The sequence below is a fragment of the Paramisgurnus dabryanus genome, chromosome 7 (assembly GCF_030506205.2).
Source record: "Paramisgurnus dabryanus chromosome 7, PD_genome_1.1, whole genome shotgun sequence".
Lineage (NCBI taxonomy): Eukaryota > Metazoa > Chordata > Actinopteri > Cypriniformes > Cobitidae > Paramisgurnus > Paramisgurnus dabryanus.
In genome coordinates this window covers 36,277,428-36,294,770 of record NC_133343.1, presented here as the reverse complement: position 1 = coordinate 36,294,770, position 17,343 = coordinate 36,277,428, and the positions used below count along the sequence as shown (strand labels likewise).

The following is a 17,343-nucleotide window of genomic DNA, read 5'->3' as shown; positions in this document are numbered from 1 at the left end:
CAGATTACTGTTGCAGTAACTCACCATTCCAGCTTTTACAATTCTTGTGCCCTCAAATATCCTTGTGGTGTTTGCTTTGAAAACAAATAACATCAAGTTTACACAGTTTGATGGATTTGATGGACCAATAAAGCTCATTTTAAAAGCATTAATAGAACAGGCAACCAAGCAAAATCAAGAATATTAGCAAACCTTTAAATAAAAGTGTTTGACTGAAGTCACTGCGCTGGTCTCTGTGACATACAGCTTGAACTCTGAACAGATACAGGACCTCTGGAGACATAAGTGGGATTACTGCCCTCTGCAGGAGACATACAAAACACATTACACATTAAAAAAACAAAGACACATCAAACGCATTAAAGTGATGTTGGAATATGCATATGCTTTTTATATCAAGATCCTTTTTGTTTGCATGTTGTGGATGGCATGAAAATTTTGGGTATGCACTAAATACATTTGGGTGATTCTCACAAAATTAGACTTATGAGGTGTCATGAAACATTTTGATAAAAAAGTAAATGCAAAGTAAGAGTATCAAAATAAGAAGCATAGTTACAAATATCTCTGCATGTACTATTTTGCACATGATTTCAAATAACATCATACAAACCAATTTTGTTGTTTTTTTCAACATTTAAGGGGGAAATTTTCATTAATGCAATGTGTCCATGACTGGATTTGGGTTTTTTGACATGGAAATATTTATAATAAAAAATCTATAAAAATAAAAAGCTTCAGTGCATGTTATACTGTAAACATTTACAGAAAAAATGTGGTATTTGGTTATCATTCGTAAATGTAAAGACAATAATAAGGAATATAAATGTGTCCAAGATCAATTTTCTCATCCTCCGCATCAATTTTCAATCATTGTTTAAGCCCTCGAGGAACTAACATTTTCAAAACAAAACAAAAAAATTGTTGGAAGTGACATAATTGACTGTGACACTCAAGATGGCTACCAGGTAAGCAGTTCTTTTTTTCTCTCTCCAGATAAAAGAGATATTTAGTTTGTCATAGTACCTAGACAACTTTTTTGTTCTCATTACCGAAACACGAGTTTGTAAATGCATATATTTAATGTAATATCATGTTGCGCTAATGATAATTTTTGATGATGATAATCTAAAAAATGTAAATAATTCTATAGGAAATATTTTTAAATCCTCTAAAAATAATGGTTATAATAAGTTCAGAACTTAATCTTATATGTGCAAAAAAATTGGCTTCAAGGGCTTTTTAAAAATTCTGATGCTGGACACCTTCTAAATCTGGATTTCGTGAGAATCACCCATTTGCCAAAATGTCCAGTATTCAACATAGCAGTCTCCATGGAATACAGTTTTGCTGCATCCTTACATAGTCACACATTATTTAAAGATGGATCAAGGTGCATACAGTATATGCGGTATGTGTGGTTTTATTTTGTATTCTGTATTACTGTAAAGTTTTACTGGGCTGTTGACAGATATTGGATACTTGGGTACTCCAAAAACTCCTCCAAAAAGAATTTCTGTCTGGTGCAGGACACAAAGAGGGGTTTGATCTTGTTACACGTTTTATATAAAAAAGCCAGGAGCATTTTATGTCAGAGTCTAGCAAAAGTACACTGTAAAAAGTTTTTTTTTACAGGGTTGCCTTTAAATTTCATTCAACTTAAAAATATCAGTTGATTAATTGTTTTTAATTGTTTTTTTTTTACTGATAGCTATTGATAGTTGGTGGCGGATGATATTGAAGTAAGAAAATTATTATAATAAGGACAAATATTTGCAGACACCCCTTTGAACAAAAGGTGTTTTCAACATATTAAGGTTTACTGTATATTAAACCTCATACATAATATTTAACCTAAAAAACTGTCACTTTTTCATATCTAATTCATAGATGATAGCTTTAAAGCTAACACGCTGTAAAATCTAAGTTAACTTAACTCAAACCATATAAGTAAACCGGTTGCATATACCTTCTATTGTGCACTTATATTTAAGTAGTGTGTACTCAAAAGTTCACAGTACTCAAATGTGTGTGTTTTAAAACTAATGCAACCGGTTTACTTAAATGGTTTGAGTTGAGTTAACTTTTAGGTTTTACAGTGTAGAAATAGATTTTACAACCAACTCTGAATTCATAAGGTCATAAAATGACAAAAATTTGATCTTGCTTGACTCAAAATGACTTTTGTGAAACTGCACACGTTTAAAATCCTCATTACGCAACATGAACGACAGGACGTACATTTTCCATAGCTGACACATCAAAGCACATTTGATATCTGTCATTATTATTTGTATAAAACGTCCTGTTTCATCATTCAGCAATCCTCAATGTCAGGTTGATTTGAATTTCATATACTCAAAGTTGGTCTCGATTCACTAGGTCTCAAATTTGAAATAAAAATGTAAATGTACAGCCAAAAAGATGGGAGTCATGACGCTACGTAGATTCAAAGAAAGTAATTGGACTTTAACCGTGGCACTTAACTGGATCCAAATCTAATTTGACCGAGTATAAAAAAGACTGACAGGGCTCATCAGAAGAAGTTCCTTCAAACTCGCTGGACACTTTCTTGTCGCCATGGATACAGCTTGGATAAAGCAGCTCTGATAAGGTGACTGACAGGAATGGGCATAAGTCGTTCATTAGAGCAAAAAGAAAAAAGAGCAAACGCTTTCCGAATCCATCAGTTCAATGAAAGCCATCGATCCATCAGACTTGTGAGGAAACGCTGGGTACCTAAAGATCGTCCACAAGGGACACTTTAGTCTTTGTGTTCTAGGGCGGTGAGTTCTGACGCCATTATTTTTTACTATAGGCAGGGTACGAAATGTACCTTCATAATGGCTGCCAGTGTTGTGTTGAGAATGTTTACTGAAAATAAACACTTCTTACATGGCCATGAAACTGTAATTTGTATTATTTTTAACAAAAATATATTTTTTTCCCAACAACAAACTGTTCTTAATGCATTACTGTGATGGAATTATTATTTTTTGTAGACACAATGAACACTTCTTAATGGAATTTACTGTATTTACAAAAATACTGCAATAGAAAAAAGTATTTTGCATTATTTCTTTTAAAAATCTAAATTTTACAGCCAATAAAACATCTTGGCCTTGAAGCTGTATTTTGCTTTTTTAACAAATATATGCCTTAGTAGAGACAAGGTACACTTAAACTATGATACATTATTATTAAACAAAAACACTTTTTACTGGCTATTTAAAAAATTAAATTGTAGATAAATTTTTTACAGGCAATAAATTATACTGGCATGGAACTGTATAGTAATTTTTAACAAAGATAAGTATTGTGTATGGACAATGAACACTTCTTACAGGAATTTACTGTATTTACAAAAATATTGTAATAGAAAACAGGATTTTGCATAATTTATTTTAAAAATGTATATATAACAGCCAATAAACATGTCTTACTGGTTTTGAAGCTGTTTTTGCATTTTTTTAACAAAGATATGCTTTTAATGTACACTTCTTACTCGCCTTGAAACTACACTGTTTTTAACCAAAAAAAAATTTAATATATAAATAATAAACGCTTCTTACTTGTCATACAACAGTTTTTTTCTATATTTTTAACAAAACAAAACAAACAAACAAACAAACAAACAAACAAAAAATTATATATATATATATATATATATATTACAGACCACATCACTTCTTACTGGCATTGAAACTGTGTTTTGCATTATTTAGAAAAAATAAAATTGTAGATACTTTTTTTACAGCCAATAAACTTCTTACTGGCACGGAACTGTATTTTACATTTTTTGTACATAACAAAGATATGTATTGTGTAAGGATAATGAACACTTCTTACTGGAATTTCGTGTATTTACAGTCTTTTGCATGATTTCTTTAAAAAAATTATATTTTACAGCCAATAAACATGTCTTACTGACCTTGAAGCTGTATTTGGCATTTTTAAACAAAGATATGCTTTTGTAGAGACAATGTACTGTACACTTCTTGCTCACCTTGAATATATGGTACAATATTTTTTAACAAAAATAAAACAAATGTTTACAGGCAATATATGCTTCATACTCATCATACAAGTTTTTTTTTTCAAAATTTTTAACAAAAATATTTTTTTTACAGACAATAAACACTTCTTGTCTTAAAACTGTATTCTGTCTTATTTTTTTTTTTTAATATATTTTTGTAAAGGCAATAACACTTCTTACTGGCCTTGAAACTGTGCTTCGCTTTATTTTAAAAAACTAAATTGTAGATAATTTTTTACAGGCAATAAACACTTTTTTCTTGCATGGAATGGTTTTTTACATTTTTTAAACAAAGATAAGTATTGTTTAAGGACAGTGAACACTTCTTACTGGAATTTACTGTATTTACAAAAATACTGTAATATAAAACAGTATTTTGCATTATTTAAAAAAAATATATAAATAAATGTTACTGCCATTAAACATGTCTAACTGGCCTTGAAGCTGTATTTTGCATTTTTAAAAAAAATAAATGCTTTTGTTGAGAAAAAGTACACTTAAACTATGGTACATTATTTTTTAATAAGACAGACAATAAACACGTCTTACTTGTTTTAAAACTGTATTCTGTTAATTAAAAAAAAGAAGATATTTTTGTACAAGCAATAACACTTCTTACAGGCCTTGAAACTGTGTTTTGCATTATTTAAAAAAATTAAATTGTAGATAATTTTTTTTTACAGGCAACAAATACTTCTTCCTGGCATTTACTGTATTTACAAAAATACTGTAATAGAAAACAGTATTTTGCGTTATTTATTTTAAAAATGTATATTTTATAGCCAATAAACAAATCTTACTGGCCTTGAAGCTGTATTTGGCATTTTATTAACAAAGATATGCTTTTATAGAGACAAAGTAGACTTCTTACTCACCCTCAAACTATGGTAGATTATTTTTTAACAAAATAAAAAATAAACGCTTCTTACTCATCATACAACAGTTTTTTTTCTAATATTTAAAAAACATTTTAAAAAAATATGTTTTTGTACAAGCAATAACACTTCTTAATCAAAACTGTGTTTTGCATTATTAAAAAAATGTAGATACTTTTTTACAGGCAATAAACACTTCTTCTTGCCTTAAAACTGTATTCTGTGTTATTTTTGTTAACAAAAATATTTTTGTACAGGCTATAACACTTCTTAATCACCACAAAACTGTATTTTGATTGTTTTGTTTTTTACCAAAAATCAAATTTTTTACAGACAATAAACACTTCTTGCTATTCATGAAACATCTGAACATATGACAAATAGTTATTTATCTTTTCTATACCAAAAAATGGCACAATGGCTTTAGTTTTTTTATAGTATACATGTCATTGAATGTCTGTGATCGAATTTGTATGTCTTCAATCTGAATAATTCGCTTTACTAACCTCATGGAGCCTCAGACGATCACTCTTACAATTCCTCTATTACAGTATATTGCAAATGCTACAGTAACAAAGTTATTAACCCAAATGGTTTAATTCATTGATGCATTGTTTCCTGACAAAAGTTTTGGAAGCTCATTGTATGTTTACGTCAGACGTCTTTAGCCGTCACATTGCACCTTTAGTGTTTTGGTTAAAAGAACAATTCTGCTTTATTGCATTAATGCCATTTTAAAAACAATGGACCAATCAGAGAAAGCACGGGGCGAGACGAGCATGTGCACCATCAATCAAATGACAACAACCTCAACCCAGACACAAAATAATTTAACCGGCTGACCTTTTCCTATCTCAAGGAATAAAACAATGGCAAAAACAATCACAGCCCTTGACGTTTTAATTGTGCTCTTGCAGCCATCCGCCCGTTTTGGGCTGGGAAATCTTACCGTGCTGTGTTCGCCGCTCTGCGTGAAGGTCTTCTCAAAAGGCATTTCGTCCTTCACCCAGCTGTATGAGACGAGGAAGCCCAGTATAGGCGGGTGGTAGACAGTTGACGGTCGGTCCCAGGTCAACACAAGAGCAGTTCGGTTCAGCGGATGGACGTTCATGTTGTCAGGGATGCTACTGCAGACTGGGTGTAGAGATAAAAACTGAATTAAAAACAAGGAATGTATGTTCCCATTTGACAAAAGAAGATAAGAGTTAACATTTGATTAGGAATGCATGACCTGATATAAACACGGCTCTACGGAGCCAGATCTCTGACGCACGACGTCCCTGACTGCAGCCCGGAGGTGAAGCTAAATCTTTTATTGCTGTCTGACTCACCAAAGCGCTCTCACTAGAAACTGCTTCAAAGTGGAAAATAATACATGAGCTCATCTCAATCTGCCTCCAGGCTTTTATACAGCCTTATAGCGAGAGCACACATACATGTCTGCAGCCGTGTGTACTACTATGAACCCAGTAGGGAAGTATGATGCGTGCGTGTGAAATACAGTGAACCTGATGTGCACTTGTGAGCGTGTGGAGCTCACCTTACCCAGCTCTGAACTAAACTTTTAAAGCAAACATTGAGAGCGATTCCATGCATAACAAAACTCTCAATGTGGTTGATTTAATGATTATTGCTGCATATTAAATATCACAGATATCAAAAACATGTTATGCATTGGCAGATGCTTTCGTTCAAAGTAACTTATCTGAATGAGAATCAATTAAACTACAGTAACCCATGGGTAAACGTGACCCTGTGGTGGTAAAAGCTCCAACTCTTTCTGTTAAAATCATACCTTTTAACAGCAGTAATACTGAAAATGTTATTTTTAATTACGCCCGTGGAGCTTCTCAAAAGATGAAGAGATGCAATTGCTTGATTGACGTCACTTATCGTGGAAATCGTTTGGTGGAGCATGTTTTTCATCGAGCTGGGCGGGCCGCATAAGTGCCGCTTGATAAGGTCATTATGCTGAAAGCCTCTGCTCTTATTGTGCGTATTAACATTAGCAACCTGTCAACAAGCTCGTGATAAACATATCTGTGAGAGAGAGGCAGATAGAGGAGCGAAATGAGGACGAGGGGGTGATTAGAGAAAAGGGCATCTGCTGCGAAAGTCGCCCTCGAGAACACTGGTAGGACGCGTGACTCAGCGAGAGGCCATTATTTTCATCAGTTCAATCATCAGCATGCTAATGACTGCCGCCATTACTGTCCGGCACAGATAACGCAGACATTGATGATTCAAATAGACTTTACTCTCATGGTGGAGCTTTTGGTTATGTGGGCAACAAGCTATGGTGGGTACACAGTCACAGCTTAGCATTCTTAGTAAAAAATGCTGTCACTGGAGTGGTACAATTTCAAAAAGTACACATTTGTACCTATAAATTGCATATTAGTACCTCAAGCCTTATTTTTTAAAGTTGCCCCCCAGCATTTTTGTGATTTTCACTAAAGTGTCACACAATGCCCTTCCAGGAAAATTTTCTTCTAATAATATATAAACATACAAATATATCAAATGAAACAAACAAATAATTGTGTAACTGTCACATATACACTGTAAAAAAAGATTTGTTGGTTCAACTTGCTGCCTTAAACTTTTTTGTTAATTCAATGTAAAAATCTTAGTTAACTTAGTCAAAATGTTGAGTTAACTAATATTTTTAAGTTAAATTACTCAAAACTTTAAGGCAGCATGAACATTTAGTTTTTAAATTGAACTATCAAATCTTTTTTTACATTGTAACATACAGGCATATCAATACACTCACACAAATAAAGCTTTTACTGGGACAATACCTTTAAGAAGGTCCTAATATGTACCTTTAACTCTTTCCCCGCCATTGACGAATTATCTCGTCAATTATTTCTTTCCCCGCTAGCATTTTTTAAAAAGTTGCAAGACAGTGCCAACATTTTTCATGATTTTCACAAACGTTTTATGCATTTCATCCTACCTTCATTAGTTCTCTTTTTTATCACCTCTCAAATATGGGTAGGTTTCTTTAAAAACACCTTATTTTGAGCAAAACGCTGAGATAATTCCATTTTTGTGAAGGACTTAAGATAGAAATCAGATTCAGAGCGATCCTCAAAACATACAACTGCTTGCCCCAGAGCGATACTTACGGGTTTTATAAGTAGCTATATTACGGACTGCGGGAAATACTCGTCATTGGCAGGGAAGCGTTTTCTCTTAATTGACGAGTTAACTCGTCAATGGCGTGGAAAGAGTTAAGAGAAAACATTTCACTGCCAATTTCCTGAAGAGTTTTAACAGTATTCTGTAATCCCACTATTATCCACTAGATCTTACCCAATTTATGGTAAAAAATTGAAACAAAAACTCATTTTACAAATTTTAAACTCTGTGTATGTTTTTTTAATCGTTCTGAATCTGATCTCTATCAAAAGTCCTTTACAAAAATGCAATTATTTTAGCTTTTCGCTCAAATGTTTTTATTTTTGAAGAAACCTACACATATTTAAGAGGTTATAAAAAGAACAAATGAAGATAGGATGAAATTTTAACTTTCTCACTTTAAGTGAAAATTTAAAATATTACTTCGGTTGGTAACACCTTAAACATTTTCAACTTAAATGTTTCACTTAAAAAGTAAATTTGATCAATTTAAGTAATTTTTTTTATCAAACTTTTCCTTTTTTACAGTGTATATATAAATTGTACAAAATGAGGCCTGAAGCATAAACATTACAGGGTTTCCCGCAGAAAATTTGTTAATTAAGGTGGTAGGGTTGTGCAGGTGGGTGGGCCGGGGGCGTGGCAATCAAAGTGGCAGGGCATACGCGCCATGATGAAAATATTTTTTTTTAAAACACTCAAATAAAACTCAATTTTCAAGAAACTATGACAGAAAATGAACACATACTAGATTATTAATGAATTAAATGTTTTATCAACAGACTAGTTATCCTCCAGACATTGAAGGACCATGTCTTTCTCTCATTTCGGCCATGTGGCGTGTGCCCGCTCGCAGTGTGAAGCGCGTCCACGCTTTTCTCCGAGATGCACTTGACGGCCTTTTGTGCAGCATTTTTTTTTCTTTTGGACGACCTTGTTAAGGTGGTGAGGTATCCCAGCTTAGGTGGGCCGCCCGAACTGAAAAGTGCTGTGGGAAACCCTGCTTTACAAGCTAAAGTCTCATATGAATTTTTTTAGCAATAAACATAAAAAATACAATAGAATGGCTAACAGGGATTCAAATGCGGACTAAACAAAACAATAACTCATTAGTGACTTGCTAGTTTCAGACCAAATGTTGGTTTGTACTTAAAAATCAGCCACTTAAAAAAAAACGGATAAAATTTCCCGTAAGTTAAAGAAAAATTTAGTTTTGGTCATTCAAATTGGTTAAAACAATCTGTAACTATTTTTGGTTAAAAAAAATCAGTTACTTGGCAAGAAACTACAAAATCCGTGTTGAAACTGTCTCTTTACCTTACCCTGATGTGCAACAGTAAGCTTATAATAAAGATGTCATCCCTGATTTCACGGAAATTGTCAGTTTGACTTTAATCCACATGTAAAAACACTTGCAAAAGTTTCAAACAGTGATGGCGATAGAGAGGCAATAGTTACGGATTTCAGCAACTGAATATTGATTAAAATCATGCCTTGATTATTGTATGAATTTAATCATTTGATTATGAGTCAAAATCATAATCAAATGTCTTTAAAACTATAGCTACTTTGTATGCTAGGTCAATTTTATGTCAGATAACGGTTTATCGAACATATTTAGCTTTGTAAAACTATGAGATTCATGCCTCCAGTGGTATAATAATAATAATAATAATAATGGTATGCTAAATTGCAACCGATTAATAAAAAGTGCCATATAAGAATGGAAAAACCAGACAATAAAAACAGAAGCAGGAGAAATAAACTGCACTGTGAAGTTTTATTGCGAAAGGTTTTTCGAAACTCATTTTGCTTGCTTCAAAAACGGCAGAATTGCTTTTGTTTATTTCTTCAGGTTTATTTTTAGAGGAAATATTAATGGTGATTGTTCCGCCTTTCAGCTGTGTTGCATCACTCCCGACTTCATAACAACCAATAGCAATCAATTCCCTCAGTAGGAGAGGAAAACAACGCTATCATTAACACACAGCATACGCATTCCCCCAGTTACTGGGCTCAGCTCGGAAAGCGCAGTCACTGCATTAATAAATCCCATTTATTCGGCTCTGTCTCAGGAGCGATGGATATACAGAAAACAACTAGCTTTGCACTTTACGCACAAGATGAATGAGAAGAGTTCCAAACAAGACGTCTAGGAAGAAAAACTGAACTGTAATTTTACCTAAGAGAAATTACCACAGTCCCCGTGGTAAATGTACTGATATTACATTCATAAAGACCCTCTCATGCAGAAAAACTCAAACTGTTAAACAAATGTTGAGATTCTTCGGAAAGCTATGAGCACCACTTTGTGCCACATAAGTCTCAGGTGACCCAATCACAAGTGTTCAGCATTAAATGCAGATGTAAATGGGGTCCAAAATGTTTTGTGAATAGTCCAAATTACATTTGGAGATAAGCACTCACATCACCTTAATTGCGTATCCCTCCAGATGCATTACACCTGCCCAAATCATTCTCACATCAACCTATTTTCCTTGGGGTTTTCATGATCTGTGTAGATCATGGAGTGATGTGTAAATACCTGTTATGTATATTTGCTTTTGAAATTATTTTTGGGCAATTTTGCCTTTATTAGATAGGTCTATGTAAGGAGAGGAAAGGGTGGAGAGAGGGGTCCAGGATTGGGGTACGGAGCACTGCCCACTACACCATCGGCTCCAACATGTATTTTTTTCTTTAAAACTTTATGAAACTACCTTACTAACTTACAAGTAAAATCTTATAGTACAGCAAAAGTTAGTATCAGAAAATCAAGAGGAATTTGGTTCTTTGTGATTCACTATTAAATAAATGTATAAAAATGCTGCTTAGAAACATTGAATTTTTGATAAATCTCACTATAGCTTGTTGAAACAGTCAGTTTTTTTAATCAAAGCCGTCTAACCTCTAGAGGTTTCTGTGTCGGGAGCGCTGGCCATGCCGTCACTCCACGCGTCCATCACGGATGATTTAAAGATCTGCCTGCTGTCCAGAGCTTGAGTGGGCCGATGGTTATTCCTCAGATAATCCACAGACTTCACATGATCCTGCTGCTCTGTAGTGAAGATTGAGTAGAACGCCTCCAACTTCACCAGCAGAGACAAGGAGAACAGAGAGAAAGAGAGACAGAGATAGACAACAAAGAGAGAAAAAGAGAGAGGGAAGCAAACAGACAGAGAAACACACAGAATGAAAAAGAGATGGAGAAAGAGACAGACAGAGAAACAGAGAATAGGAGTGAGAGAGAGAGACAGACAGTCAAACACAGAATGAAGAAGAGAGAAACAACAGGAAGAGTAAAAACGAGAGACAGACAGAGAAACCGACAGCAGGAGTGAAAAGATAGAAAGAATCAAAAATATAGAGAAACAGACAGCAGGAGAAGAAAGAGAGAGAACAGAGAAACATACAGAATGAACAAAAAAGAAAAAGGCAGAGAAACAGACAGGAGAAATAAAAGAGGAAAAGACAGACAAGACAGACAGACAGGAGAAATAAGAGAAGAAGAGAGAGAAAGACAGACAGAGATACAGATAGAGGGAATAAAAGAGGAAGAGAGAGACAGACAGATAAACAGACAGAAGAAATAAAAAGGAGAGAACAGAGAAACATACAGAAAAATGAAAAAGAAAGTGATAGACAGGCAGATAAACAGACAGCAGAAGTAAAAGAGAGACATACAGGGAAACAGACAGCAGGAGAGAAAAAGAGACAGACAGACAGACAGAGGAAAGAGAGACAGACATACAGACAGACAGACAGACAGACCGAGAAACAGACAAGAGAAATAAAAGAGGAAAAGAGAGAGAGACAGACAGATAGACAAACAAACAGAGGAATTAGAGACAGACAGACAGACAAACAGACAGGAGGAATAAAAGAGGAAAAGACAGACAGACAGACAGACAGACAAACAAACAAACAAACAGACAAGAGGAATAAAAGAGGAAGAGAGATACAGACAGACAGACAGACAGACAGACAGAGAAACAGACAGGAGGAATAAAAGAGGAAGAGAAAGACAGACAGACAGAAAAAACAGACAGGAGAAATGAAAGAGGAAAAGACAGACAGACAGAGAGAGAAAAAGACAGGAGGAATAAAAGAGAAAAAAGACAGACAGACAGACAGACAGACAGACAGACAGAGAAAAAGACAAGAGGAATAAAAGAGGAAAAGACAGACAGACAGACAGACAGACAAACAAACAAACAGACAAGAGGAATAAAAGAGGAAGAGAGAGACAGACAGACAGAGAAACAGACAGAAGGAATAAAAGAGGAAGAGAGAGACAGACAGACAGAAAAAACCGACAGGAGGAATAAAAGAGGAAAAGACAGACAGACAGACAGACAGACAGACAAACAAACAAACAAACAGACAAGAGGAATAAAAGAGGAAGAGAGATACAGACAGACAGACAGAGAAATAGAAAGGAGGAATAAAAGAGGAAGAGAGAGACAGACAGAAAAAACAGACACGAGGAATGAAAGAGGAAAAGACAGACAGACAGAGAAAAAGACAGGAGGAATAAAAGAGGAAAAGACAGACAGACAGACAGACAGACAGACAGAGAGAAAAAGAGAGGAGGAATAAAAGAGGAAAAGACAGACAGACAGAGAGAAAAAGACAGGAGGAATAAAAGAGGAAAAGACAGACAGACAGACAGACAGACAGACAGACAGACAGACAGACAGACAAAAAAACAGACAAGAGGAATAAAAGAGGAAGAGAGAGACAGACAGACAGAGAAACAGACAGGAGGAATAAAAGAGGAAGAGAGAGACAGACAGACAGACAGAGAGAAAAAGAGAGGAGGAATAAAAGAGGAAAAGACAGACAGACAGAGAGAAAAAGACAGGAGGAATAAAAGAGGAAAAGACAGACAGACAGACAGACAGACAAACAAACAGACAAGAGGAATAAAAGAGGAAGAGAGAGACAGACAGACAGAGAAACAGACAAGAGGAATAAAAGAGGAAGAGAGAGACAGACAGACAGAGAAACAGACAGGAGGAATAAAAGAGGAAGAGAGAGACAGACAGACAGACAGACAGACAGAGAAACAGATATGAGGAATAAAAGAGGCAGACAGAGAAACAGAGATAAAGAATGAGAGAGAGACAGACAGGAGTGAGGAAAAATGACACATAAGAAATCAAAATATCACCGAAGAAAGATATTTTGAGGAATGTTTGTAACCAAACCATCCAGCTCCATACACATTCATAGTATTCTTTTTACCTACTATGGAAGTGAATGGGGCTCATATCTGGTTTGATTACAAACATTCCTCAAACTATCTTCTTTCATGTTCATCAGAACAAAGAAATTTATACAGGTTTGTAACAACATGAGAGTAAGAAAATGCTGACAATTTTTTTTTTGGGGGTGACCTATCCCTTTAAATATAATAGTGCCATAACACCTAACATGACATGACATAATATACATATATTAATGGTTATATACATGTGTTAGGTAAATCTGTGTCGCCACTGTGTTTACTAGTGTGGTCTGTGTTTGTTTGGAGTGTAATGTATGTGCAGATGGTATGAATCTGATACAGTGGACTGAACACAAGCCAATTTCAAGCATAGTGCACACAGCTGGAGGAGATGTCTATACATCATCATAGAAATGTGATCTGCATGTATTCGTGCTTGTGTGTGCTAACCTGGTGGTAGGACAGGTAAACAGGACGGCTGAAGATGATCCACTCCACTACCTTACTGCAGGGCGGCGTCGTGAGCGAGCCTGTGTAACGATAATAACTTCCCAAAAACGACGGCAACAGATCCCTCAGTACAAATGAACCGAGATTTGTTTCCTTCTCTGCGAACAGATGAAATACTTTTTACAGATAAAGCCTCACAAATACTACAACCCAATGACGTCATCTAACTGGAATAGCCTTTTTTTGATCATTTAATCTGTCAGAGAAAGTTGTAAATGTGGTACAATTTACCATGATGGACTACCCGTTTGAGGCCTGTGATGATGGGCTCAGCCGCGATATTGTTCTTCTTCCCCACCTAGAAAATTCAGACAAACACTGCATGAAACAAACAATTATCCCATCCTAAAAGAAAAAAACGAAAAAAATGGGCCGCACTTACATCCTGCTATTATCAAACATAAGTTTCCCGCTTACGCAACATTAAAAACTGGAGCGTGCTGACATAAGCACCTTTTATTCAGGCTGATAAAAATCTCATTCAGGTCAGATATGAAATATACACATTTGTGTTCTCTGGAGATTCATTTGCTTGAACGAGGTGGTAATGAAAGAGCCCACGGGACCTAAAACGTACAAAGCTTTGCATCGATCAACAATAAAAAACTCAAAGTAACGGACATGTCAAACTCCACAACGCCATTCGTCTGCTTGCTAATAGCGGTAAGCCATAATACTGTCGCATGTGGGTGAAAATGTTTAAGTCGACCAACATGGTTTATTCTTTCACCGTCTGACAGTGGATAAACATAGGACGCACCTGCGTTCCACTTTGGCCGTGAAGAATAGGCCTGTCACATCTCATTGTAAAAACGGATATTAGTGTGTGAAGCAGGGTAAAACGAACGGGGGTGTCACAAAGCAAAAAGCTTATATTATTTTCCGGGATCATCATACTGACCTGCTAATCTCCTTGTGCTCTATATATACCTGAATATATAGTAAAGTAATGGACCACAAATCTTCTTTTTTAGAGTAACTTGTGCTTTTTTCACTGTCCTAAAAACGGGCTGATGTCTTTCTTGTCCATGAAGTCCCTCCTTCAGAAATAGGTAACTAGTTCTTATTGTGTAGTTTGTTTAGTGTGTTGTGATTTCGATAGCAGCTTAGCTTAGCACAGCCGTTTGAACTTAGCTGGCGACTGACGTATTCCTGTGGGCGGAGCTTAGTCAAAAACTCTTATATAGACGTCATTCAACCGGGAAGTAGAGGGCTGTAGTCCAAACCGGCCGTTCGCTGTAGGCTTTAAAAGTAGGGATGCACCGATACCATTTTTTTGGAATACGAGTACGAGTACGAGTACTTGCATTTCAGTACTTGCCGATACCGATACCGAGTACTTAATAAGAAAACATGATTTAAATTTACAGGTAACAGCTTTAGTCATATAATTTAACAAAAAAACAAAGGACTAGTTTTCCAGTTTGTTGTAAACTCTGCCTCTTTGGACAACACAAGAGGCATTAACCCCTTACACGCCGCTCAAACATAGACATTTCGCAGACCGTGGTATCGATTCCAGGTATCGGGGGACATTTAACGAGTACGAGTACTTTAGAAAATGTGGTATCGAGGCCGATACCCGATACCAGTATCGGTGCATCCCTATTTAAAAGAGGAATTCTGTTAAAGAAAATATACCGCCTGGCAGCGAACTTTATCATTTTGAATGTATTATTTATTAGGGATTCACCGAAATAAAAATTCTTGGCCGAAACCGAAAACGAGGAAACCAAGGCCGAAAAACCGAAACACCGAAATAAATTATTATGCCAATTATTAGTACAAATGCATTTATGGCTATCACTGTGTACTAACTTTACTAGGGGTGTGTGACAGATCACAAAACTCACGGTTCAGATCACATTACAGTTTTTGAGGCACGGATCGGATTATTTTTCAGATCAGCAAAAAGGGGGTGGGGAAAATCTAATAACAAATAAAGAAATTACAAACATTTATAAAAAAGAACAAAGCTGCACATTAATAAGGGCTAACATTAGCATTAGGACCAGAAATCAAATTAAATGAGTCATAACACTGTCTTTATTGTATAAATTAAATATATTATTATTTTTAGAGCTATTTGTCTCTTTGTTAGACTTAAGTAATTGAGGTGTCTCTTTAAATAAGCAGAGACTGGTTTATGACTGTAATCTATACATACACTTAAGACATAAACAAATGTTTTTATTAGAAAAAGAATACTTTGGAGATAATTTTGTTAATATAATGTGCCCTGTCAATAACAGAAAGATTTTACGTTTGCTTGTTTGCGTCTCACTCGTGTGTGCACTATTGAGGGCACTTAAACCCGCGCGCACAAAGAGAACGAAGGCGAATCCCAAACCGCGCAGCATAAAAACGTTACGTTGTTTTTCATTGCTTTATTCAGCACATGTATGTTAATGGACTATACAGTATGAGACACATTTGCGCGACTCTCTCTAAAGTTTACACATCAAGAGTTCTGATCTTTGAAGGGCGTACTCACTGTGATGATCACGTCTGGACCGGACACAACCGCATGTGCCTCTGTGAGTACTTTAGTGCCTTTTTACTGTTAAATACATCCACGCCGCATACATGTTGCTTCAGACAAGCACGTGCAGGTCGCGGTTTCTGTTTGCGTCATCACAACATTTCGGCCGTATTGTTTCGGTGATAAAAGTCTTTCGGCCGAAAGCCGAAAATGCTCTTTTGGGCCATTTTCGGCCGAAAATTTTCGGTGTCCGAATATTCGGTGCATCCCTATTATTTATGCTATTATAGCAACATTACACACTAACTAAAGTTTGAAAAAATGGGATCAGGAAAAATGTGACCTTTAAAGTTCCATTAACATTCCAACGTTAATTCATCCTTGTAGGCTTTGGTCCCGTGTGACATTTTCTTTACAGTATGATGTTGTTTTAAGTTAGGCTTATATTTAAATGTGTCGTTTTGACTGTATGCTCAATAAATAATTAATAGAGATGGGCACAAAAATGACAAAATTTCCCTGCCGTTTGTCACGGCTCACTTGTAATGTTCCTATTCCCACCAGTGGGGCTCGCCCCACACTTTGAGGAACACTGCTATAAAGTGTTACCGTAAAAACAAACTTTGAAAATACGGTTTTTGGTAGGAGTGATGTCACTTCCTTTAACCATTCCCTCAAAATTGCATGAACAATTACTTAAAATGTGTTTAAGATGTCATCTTTCTATCGGTAGGATTACTTTGCTAGACTTGTGAACTTGCAGTCACCCATCCTGATTTCTGTGGGTGGATTTTGTTTTATGTAAACAGGATATTGCAAAGTTTGTTAGTTTGGCCAGCCAGATCGCTTTCGTCAGGTCATTACAGACCTCCTTGGTTACATCACATCCCTTTCTTATATCCTTATCGAGCATATTGTGCAAAGGTTATCAGGTTTTCCACCTTTACACAGTAAATAGACTGGATATGAAGCGTGTTCAGTGAAAAGCCACAGGTTTTTACAATTTACAAACAGAAAGACTGCAAGACCCTGGCAGAGTACATAAAACATCTCTACCTGTTGC

At 35.6% G+C, this 17,343-nt stretch overlaps 1 protein-coding gene across 1 annotated transcript in view; it reads right to left on the bottom strand.

Moving 5' to 3' along the window:
- ca16b (carbonic anhydrase XVI b) overlaps positions 1–17,343 on the bottom strand; it is a 117,038-nt gene that overhangs the window by 26,512 nt on the left and 73,183 nt on the right. The window contains exons 6-11 of the mRNA XM_065279752.2: positions 14,030–14,096; positions 13,739–13,896; positions 10,967–11,147; positions 5,861–6,045; positions 193–301; positions 25–74 (exon numbers count right to left, since the gene is read on the bottom strand). Coding sequence (XP_065135824.1) covers positions 25–74; positions 193–301; positions 5,861–6,045; positions 10,967–11,147; positions 13,739–13,896; positions 14,030–14,096 — 750 coding nt within the window. The remainder of the gene's footprint in view (positions 1–24; positions 75–192; positions 302–5,860; positions 6,046–10,966; positions 11,148–13,738; positions 13,897–14,029; positions 14,097–17,343) is intronic.